Below are 10,000 nucleotides of genomic sequence, written 5' to 3' on the forward strand. Positions count from 1 at the left end.
CCAAATTTGTAACCTTACTTAATTATTAAGAACACTTCTGTTATATAATGTTCTCCATACTGTGTTCTGTTGCAGGTTACACAAGGATCTTTGATGGGAGCATTTACAGGCACAATCCTTGGTGGTACAATTCATTCACGTGATAACTACCTGAAGTTCATTGAAAAAAATCAAGCTACTGCATTCCAGAATCAATTTGAAGCTAAAAAACAGCTTCAGGATAAGGTACCCTGTGTATTTTGTATTTGCTCTCTAATTTATGGCAAAATATGCAATGCAATTCAATAGTCTTGGAGATGTAATGTTTTTACTAAGCAGACCCATTTCTATTCTTGACAGGTTACTCTAGGATTTGCCCGTGGTGCATGGATGTGGGGATGGAGATTAGGTTTATTTTGTGGTTCATTCACATTATGCACTACTGCAATATCAGTGTATAGAGGAAAATCTTCTGTTATTGAGTAAGTTACTTGTCTCCTAGCCAATTCTGAGTCTGTACTATATGAAAAAGAGTCAAGTTGTCTTTGTCTTTCCCTAATTACTTCAACCAGTTGTCATTGTGACAATCACATGAAATACATACTCTAATATTATAAAAGGATTAATACAATTACGTACTACCATCCCTGTGACGTGGAAGGTGTCCTATGACTTGTCAACTTGTTTGTCTATTTGGAACTATGGAATACATATTTTTGATTCCGTGTGACATTTAAAGATTTTATTTATTTACTTATTTTTTTACTAATGCAATCAATATCAATGTTATTATTATTATTATAGATATAATAATAATTATTATGTTACTAATATTACTACGTGCAATATATGACAAAAGGAAATATTTCTAAAAATCAAGGAAAAGGGAAAACAGGTGGGAATAATAGTACTAGTAATTTGCTCATTGATAACAAAGTACTTGTAGAGCCATCTATGTGTAAAGACAATTAATAGGCTGAACTTACAGTGGACATTGGGTTAATGAATGCAATAAGTAAGGCTCATGACTTATTTGATTCATATATCTGGAATATCTTAAATTTCTTCCTCAGATATGTTGCAGCTGGAGGCATTACTGGAGCACTATATAAGTTCAAACAAGGTCCCCGTGCTACAATTGCTGGGGGTATAATTGGCGGCGCCTTAGGATCTATTGCGGGCTGTGTCTCTTTGGGCCTTATGTACCTGACAGGTATGTTTATGCAAAATGTATTAGCGAATCTTTATGATAAACAGTGAATACTCTTACAGCAAATCTTTATGATAAACTAGACAGTGAATACTCTTAGATGTAAACTAATCCATTCCTATAAGGATATAAGTGAAAATAATAATAATAATTAAAAAAATTTGTTCCTTTCAGGCACTTCCATGGAAGATGTACGATACTGGCAACACAAATGGAAGGAAGAATATCAGGAAAAGAAACTAGAAGCTCTTAGAAAAGCAAGATCTGAGGATTTGGACTCACTAAGTCGTGGTCATGATCAAATGGCTGGGTCATTATCACTAGAAAATATCAGTGACAGTAACAGCAAATAGAATGTATGTCGACACATAGAAATTATGACTGCCATCAAGGCTTATCTGTATATGAAAAGTACACAACAGAATAAAAAAAATAAAAATAAAAAGTGCAATAATAAACACTATTAATTTCTTTTATTTGTCTTTCAATGGTGTCCAAGAAAATGAATCTTTCTCAAATAACCCAAGGTTTGTTTGGCAACCTGTCTCAGATTTGCTTTAATATTCACATATTGTTTAGCCCAATATCTTTCATGGGAAGAACCATAATGTTTTTGAGAGAAAATGAACAGGTACAGATTAATAAGCCCAATAGTATCCAAATATTTGTTATGAGCCCTTAAATTTGCTTGAAAAAATGCACATCATGTCTTAGTAATAGGGCATAACTAAGAATATCAAACTAATTCTAAATCTCAAACTTACTGTGTCTATAGGAATGGTAAATATCAGGTTTCTTGATAATCATAAATAAAGTTTTACAGTTTTAAATTTTTTTTTTATTTTTTTATTTTTTTTATTTTTTTTTACATCTGCAACTGTGAAAGATACCTGTCTGATCAGAAGGCCGTATCTCAAAAATCATTCATTATTTTTCAAAAATATTTTGGTTCTGCCCATGGAAGACCTTAGTCTACACAATATGTGAATTTAAAGTAATTCTCACACATGATGCTGACCAACTTCGGTAAATTTTGGGGATTTGAGAAGGCTAACCCATCTATAAGTGAGAATCATTCAAAAATAATGTTTTGTACTCACCCAGTACTCTCTGGGTCAATAGCGGAGAAAACGCCTGATTCAGATCCTGATACCCCCCGTCGGTCCTCACTCACTGAGCTCATTCTGCTAAGGGGAGTGCCAGGCGTTTCCTAGAATTCAGACAATCGGTCTGATTAGTGCTAGTAATTCCAGTGCTTATTTTTCATATTTATTTTTTATTACTTCTGGAATAGTACATTAACAGCATTTGAAAATTTTATAAAAATAATTCATAAGCTACTATACTAATAATTTTGCTAAGATAAATCACCCCAATATGAACTAACCTGATGAAGTGATTCATCAAGGACCAAGGATGTGTTGCCACTAGGTCCTCCATTCTGGAACATGTGAACGAACTCCTCGAAGCTGATTCTCCCATCTCCATCAACATCGAGTCGGCTGAACAGCTGTTCCAGAACCTATTTGGGACAAGTTGATAGACTGGTTAGAAAAAGATAACACTGGCTGTAATGCCCCCCCCCCCTTTTCTTAATATGATTTTCAAGAATGTCAATATTTTCTCTAAACATATATAGTCAAAAAATCTTGTAAAAAATTAGAACTTTGCAGTACAATCTATGATGAAGTTGGTTCAAGTCATATGCTAGTTGAGAAAATAGTTGCTTCAAATATTTTGCAAATATATAAACATGCGAAGTAATCCGTAGTCCTATGTCTAATTTGATTACATTTTCCATTTTGTGAAAAAGGAGGGAAATGAAGAAAGAAAAAGAAGAAGAACCAAATGTTACTTTTTATGTTTAGTTACAATGATAACAAACTAAGTATATGCTACAAAATTATGCCTCATGCACAATCTCAACATCATAGTTGTGATAGCTAACATAACTAACATAAATGCCAAACTTTAATAACTGACATCTTCTATTTTACTTTCACAAAAGTTGATTTACAAAACAAAATCATACAACAAGACCTTCTTATCTTCACAATTCTATTGCAAGACTCTGCACAGACAATCGACTCTTCTGGAGTAAATGAGTTATGCTCAAAGAAATGGCTGTCAAACAAATTTATTACATTATGCTAGACAAAAAATTATTTGCTATGCGTAAAATTAAATAAGAAAATAGTAAATGCCCTATTACTCCATTTGACCTGATGTGATACCTAGAACACAGCATTAATCAATTTCTGTTTACACCCCGTCCCATTCAAACTGTTCAATTTTCAGTAATATCTTTAATGATGAATGACTGCTTGAAAATTCACAAACATATATGTGTATATGGGAGCACATATCTTACATCAGTAAAAGAATTAGGTGCACCTCACTTCCACAAATATCAATGCTAGAGTAATTTCACACCTGTAGGTTCTGTTTAAGTTCCAGCAGCACCTAGGCAATATATATATATATATATATATATATATATATATATATATATATATATATATATATATATATATATATATATATATATATATATATATATTATTATTTTTTTTTTTTTTTTTTTTTTTTATTGGGAAACTGTACAACACCAAAAAGGGGAAGAGGGGTAGAAAGAAGGTAAGGAGCAGTGAGTATACACCTAAATCTTTTCCAGTATAAAACTTTATATAATATAAATAGCAGTCCCATGTTTTTCTTTTATTTCTTTTATAAACTAATGGATATGGAGGTCTTATTGTATGATAGCAACTCCTTAAACATACCAGCAATTTTTTTTTCTAGCAATTACAGCACAATCTTCCTGAAACAGATGATCCTGAAAGAACTATCCACAACATTTCATTTCCCTTAACCTTCTTAATGGAAGTCTTTGGAAACAACTTCAAGCACTACTGCATCATCTTTATCTTTATAATTATTGCTGTTCATTAAATTGTATACCTGAGCAATGATGTCACATAGAAACCATAATTCAAGATTACTTAATGGGTCTGGGTAATCTGGATCTTCCTGCAACAAAAAGGTTGGGGAATAATGGTTCAGAAAAGATATGCTGAAAATGAGTGATGAAAAGACAGGAGAAGGAATATGCCAAGAGAGTTTATACATTTTTTTCCCTAATGTAATAAAAATTTCCACTGAATGCAGCATTTCTACATTTTTTGCTAATTCACCTTGTAACCATTTCACTATTTTCTTGTAAATATCATAATTAGTTAATATGGAGGAGTTATCTGTCACTTCATAGTACTTATCACATTAGTCTGGTGACACTTTCTTACTGTTTAATCTTCATACTTAGTTCTCATTCAAGAATGTATCCAATGCACCTGGAATAAATACATATGGTGGAATCCGCAACAAAACACAGTTTTTATATTCCACCACTTTAATAATATGATAATGTTATGGTTCACTACTTACACCCACACAGATGCCTGAGGCTATTACTTAGCGCATGAGAGCGACTGGCTTCTTACTTGCTCTTATAAATGAGTTTTATGCTGAAAAGGGTAGTTTTACTAGCCTCTTATAGTCCCTCAAGTTTCATACTTGTTCATGACTACCATGCCCATTACATCGGAGGTTCCCCATAACTTGTCAATTTGTTTATGTAGGACTATAGAATATTTGTTTTTCAGTCCCTGTAACAACCTTTTACCAATAATTATCATTAATATTTTAAAATATAGTTTTTAGAACTCAGATTCTCTCTTTTTTTACATATTATTTCTCTGTATTCTAATGATCTCTCCTGAAACTCATGACTTACAATTTTAGAAATTTAACATCTTCTGGTCATATAAATCATCCTTAGCTTGGTATACTCAAAGGCTGACTTTATTGATACTGAGAATCATATCTAAGTAAGTGACAGTACAAATCAACTGTGGAAGATTCTCTACTTACAAAGTAACCATAGATTCCATGTTACATTCACTGACTAAATGACTTTGAAATCATTTGACTCAACTTTCATTAGCTATAGGTTAGCTATGACTGGCCATAGCTAATGACCACAATATCAAATAGTATCCCACAGAGAAGTGTTGAAAATCAAAATAAAATGCATGTTGTTTAAAAGTAATGAATCTGTCTGCAGTTCCATTTTAAATAAGTTTTAAATTCATATTGATCAAATCTAATAATTCAGTGAACTAATTACATAAATCTGAGGGCTTCTGTTTAGAGAAACCAATACTGAAGACACTATCATATAGGTGATTAACATTTCCATGCTTAAAATATCTGGGTAAGTGTGCTAGGATGCCTAAGATTGGTATGTGTGCAAATTTGTGCATGTAAGTATCACTCAAGTCCTGAATAGTGCCAGTTTACATGTGGACATGCATGCAATACATCCCTTGTTGCATTCTTTCTCACCTCATTTGCTACTTTTTCCATCCCAATGGCATGACAGACAGTTGCAAGTTCCTCAAGAGAGAGATATCCATCGTGGCCCACACCAAGACGCTGCCAGGTTGCACGAAGGTATTCCTAAGGGAGAAAATATGATATGTACACGAGTAACCAAATTGGGAACACAATATAGAAGCATCAGCTAACAAGGCTCCCTTTCAACTACAGTACTATTAATTTTGCAAAAATCAATCTTTAACAGCTACTGTATACTGAAAAAAATTATCGTTCACCTTGAGCTCCACATCCACTTCTGAATTGAACAGTAAATAAGAGCTGTGAGCTATATCAACTCAAAACTGAATGTTACAGTACAGACACAGCTACTTGTTCTCACTGGCTACAAACCTCTTCATTATCCCCAGAGTATGCTAAACTGGGTGGTTGGCTGTCCTGCTCTGGGCTTATGGTTGTGTTCAGTTGTTCTTCGAGGGCTTCCAACGGCTGACAGAATATATATTTGAAGTTTAGAAAGGATGCCATCCTTTTTGTGATTAACTAAATTCAACAAAAAGTTAAGCAAATTCATTTCAATGTACTTGTATTGTTTGAAATCTACAAATGGAATATGAAGTAAATGCTGGAAAAATACAGTTCTACATTAGATGTGAAATGTTACTTCATTTTTCACATTCCAAAATGGTGTAATAAAAATAAAGAAAGAGCAAGGAGGAAAGATAAGGAATATAAGAAAAAGGAAAAAGAAAAAATGAAAGAGAAGAAGAAGCAGAAAAAACACTACCTTACCTGGCTAGCACACACAGCAGATGGCGCTGTTTCTACTGCTGCCGCTTCCTCCTCCTTGGGAACTGCCGCCTCTGTTGAAGTGTCCATGGCTGACTCTCCCTCGTTGCAGGATGGTTCTTTAGCAGCACTCATTTTTTCTCCGTGTGCTATGAACGATGCACATGACAAGTGCTCCTGATGTGTACAGATATGTGAAATTATTAGTGGCCGGAAATATAGAAGGTACAAACAAGACTAGGTTTTAGAAATGCTGATGCAGATATTCCAACTATTGTAACTACAACTGCTAACACTACTAACATTCATGTTAATAATTAAATTAATAGCTACTGTATACGGAACTAAAAGAATATAAATAGAATCTAAAGAAGAAAAAAGGAATATTAAAGAAATTCTGACAAAATTAATCAGTCAGTTGAATAAAAATATGAAAAAAATCACTTACAATGTACTCAAAATATTTACAAAACCAAAAATGAAGAAATTTACATTCTTTTTCAACTATGGTATTTACAAAGTGCAGCTATTATCTTCAGCCTTCTTTTCTAAGAAACAACACAGTCAATGCATTATGGTCCTTCTAATGGATAGACGGGGAATAAAGTGTTAACAAAATATGTTGGAAGTCTGATGTCATCATATATGCCATGCCTATTCCTTACCAACATCCAAACCCTCCAGTATTCAACTCATTCTTGCTTCTGGATACCTTTGACCTTACCATGAGACTATTCAACTGTAGTTTTCATAAAAATGCAGTATATACATTTATAAATCATATATACAGGGAATAAAGACGAAATTCATTAGCACATGTGTGTGCAAATGCACGCATGAGCGCGTGCACCCGCACACACAAACACACAAATAATAAAAAAATAATAACACTAACAAAAATAAATAAAAAATAAATAAATAAACAAAATGAAATAAAAATAAAAATAATAAGAGAGAGAGAGAGAGAGAGAGAGAGAGAGAGAGAGAGAGGGAGAGAGAGAGAGAGAGAGAGAGAGAGAGAGAGAGAGAGAGAGAGAGAGAGAGAGAGAGAGAGAGAGAGAGAGAAAGAGAGAGAGAGAGAGGGGAGGGGGGGGGAGGGGGGGAGAGGGGGATGGGGATGGGGAGGGGGAGAGAGAGAAAGAGAGAGAGAGAGAGAGAGAGATGGGGAGGGGGGAAGGGGGAGGGAAAGGGAGAGAGGAAAGAATGGCAAGTGCTTAGTCAGCAGAGGCATACCTGATCTCACCTGTTCCCCCCCCCCCCAAAAAAAAAAAAAAAAATTCAATTTATTATCATTCTTGTACATCGTTACTTTTAAAATGTATAACGAATAGTATTAGCAATAAAAACAACTCTTCTTAGGAATGTGCTAACTGGGGAAGTTAATTAGGCCAAGTAATTGACTCCTTCATGAGTATGTACTTAGGGAACAACCTCTGTGTAAACATTAATAAATTAAAACCACATATACATATCCATTCCTGGTATCAGGAACAGTACATGTAAAACACTGTAGTAGGGAAATGTGAAATGTGTTTTTATGAACTATATTTCTTCAACCAACAAAGGCAATATCAGTGTAAAACATTAAAGAACCTTTCAGCACCTAGAGGGTGCTATATGTTGAATGAATGATTTACAATATCGTTAATCCTCCTGTCTAGCTGATATTTTGAGTCTGAGATCACCTGTATGTAATGAGGATCATTATTCCTCAATCAGGCCTATGACTGGCATTCCGCAACTAGTCAGTTTCTTTAGATTTCATGAGACCAACATTTGACTGGTTAGTGTTTCCTAGAAAAGATGGCTATCCTTGGCTAATGTTTTTTTTTCTGAACTTGAGAGGTCACTAACAGCAAACTGAATTCTTATATGATCATCTCTTTTTGAAAATCACACCTCTATATTAATCTGTTAAGGTTTTTATAAACTGATGCAGATATACTTACCATTAGAATAAGAATTCATATATGGGAAATATATGAAGCAAGTTTATAGCTGGAGTGTGTATTCAATAAGGTACAAGAAATACTGCAGGCAACAACTGCAGTAGAATTAATCTATAAACTGCTACCTTCTTTATACAATGTGCACATTGTGGGTGTATGGGAGAGGAAAAAGCAGAAAAGGATAGGTATAGTGAGGATGGAGTAAGGGAGGGAGGGAGGGAGAGAAAAGGAGAGAGAGACACAAGGTACACTATAATCATAAAGAATTATAGATAAAAAAAAAAATTCTATATACTCCCACTCCATTATGTCACTGGAAAAAAAATCACACGTAAAGAAAAGCATATGAAGAATCATTGCCAGCATGTTACTGTCTTTTCCGAAAAAGCAAACCAAAAAAGATAAAACTTCAATTCTTTAGCCAACAGTAGAGCCAAACCCAACACTGGCATTGTAATACATAATTTTAAGAATTATCACCTTCTCATAGAGGTGATCAAAAGGTGCTCACGATGTGATCTTTTTATATCTATAGTCAGCTTGCCTCATTTCAGTCACCCATTCTTTAATTTCTCCATTAACCTGTTGACTATGACATAAGTTTAGGCAATGGTAGCAAGATGTTTCCCTAAAATTCATAACTATGTTTGCATCCCCCCCCCCCCCACACACACACTCTCTCTCTCTCTCTTTCCTGTCTTGTAATTTATACGTGTATGACATAGCCAAGCCACATGTCATGATACTGAGATCATCACTCACTATTAGGTGAACCAGCAATCACTGTGTTGCAAACACTTTCGAACCATGTTGCTGCTATAATTCCTAACTGATATGTATTACTTTTTCATAAGGAAATAGAGCTCACTGACTCCTATATAATTATTAAAATTCATCACAATCATAAATTGAATGTGTGCAAAATCCGGCCATAAACACCATTACTATTCACCGAAACAGACTTGAACTTGCAATAAATTGCAGTGTGCTAGTTATTATAATATAAATATCTTACACCTTCTTCATGTTATATGCTTTGTTAGAGCCAATCTTAGGCAAAGAAAATTAAATTGGTCACACACTGAGATCAACCTGTCACAATGAAAGCTAGAGATGTAACCATGACCTTCAACAAAAGTAACCTTCTGCAATTGCTCCTGAGAAACTAGTCCAAGCCAACAGGTTAATTTTATATCTCCCCAAAAATAATTTGTTGGTATCAGTGGTTATTTTACCCAATGAGAAACCACAAAAAGCCTTAAACAAAGGTAATAAAACTGATTAGGGTTGGCTTTACTGTCCTTGATTTTTTTACAACAAAAAATTTAACATGCAAATGTCGGCTATACTCAAGACTTCTTCCTCAGAGCCAAACTCACTGATCTGTGCTTCCCTTGAGTGTAGCATTCCTCAACAAAATCCAGATGAGCTACTCAAGAATGGCAGCAGGATATCTATTACTTGTAATCCTTCATGATCTTCATTTCACAATGATGATGCTATATACTTAATAAAGATATGTATCTGTACAGTAGTGGATCATCAAGAGTTACAGAACTTTTTCCTTTTTACCCAGTCCTACTGTGACTATCTAAAAATTAACCAAGACCCCTTGGCATATGAACATCGTAATCCCTTCACTGCAATAAACATATTACAACTAAAATATTGATCTTGT

At 34.2% G+C, this 10,000-nt stretch overlaps 2 protein-coding genes across 7 annotated transcripts in view; one reads left to right on the forward strand and one right to left on the reverse strand.

The window, feature by feature from the left end:
- Nucleotides 1–1,662, forward strand: part of 140up (RPII140-upstream gene protein) — a 3,423-nt gene extending 1,761 nt beyond the window's left edge. The window contains exons 2-5 of the mRNA XM_027382632.2: nucleotides 76–225; nucleotides 340–461; nucleotides 1,053–1,192; nucleotides 1,364–1,662. Of these exons, the coding sequence (XP_027238433.2) occupies nucleotides 76–225; nucleotides 340–461; nucleotides 1,053–1,192; nucleotides 1,364–1,542 (591 nt within the window). The 3' untranslated portion in view covers nucleotides 1,543–1,662. The remainder of the gene's footprint in view (nucleotides 1–75; nucleotides 226–339; nucleotides 462–1,052; nucleotides 1,193–1,363) is intronic.
- The window catches only part of LOC113829474 (ninein-like protein), a 48,754-nt gene that overhangs the window by 31,969 nt on the left and 6,785 nt on the right, over nucleotides 1–10,000 (reverse strand). For all 6 annotated transcript variants that reach the window (XM_070133176.1, XM_070133175.1, XM_070133174.1 and 3 more), the window contains 5 exons: nucleotides 6,377–6,550; nucleotides 5,978–6,073; nucleotides 5,594–5,707; nucleotides 2,577–2,711; nucleotides 2,290–2,399 (listed from right to left, as the gene is read on the reverse strand). In XM_070133176.1, the coding sequence (XP_069989277.1) occupies nucleotides 2,290–2,399; nucleotides 2,577–2,711; nucleotides 5,594–5,707; nucleotides 5,978–6,073; nucleotides 6,377–6,508 (587 nt within the window). In that variant the 5' untranslated portion in view covers nucleotides 6,509–6,550. The remainder of the gene's footprint in view (nucleotides 1–2,289; nucleotides 2,400–2,576; nucleotides 2,712–5,593; nucleotides 5,708–5,977; nucleotides 6,074–6,376; nucleotides 6,551–10,000) is intronic.

This window comes from Penaeus vannamei, chromosome 18, assembly GCF_042767895.1.
Source record: "Penaeus vannamei isolate JL-2024 chromosome 18, ASM4276789v1, whole genome shotgun sequence".
In the NCBI taxonomy this organism is placed as follows: domain Eukaryota; kingdom Metazoa; phylum Arthropoda; class Malacostraca; order Decapoda; family Penaeidae; genus Penaeus; species Penaeus vannamei.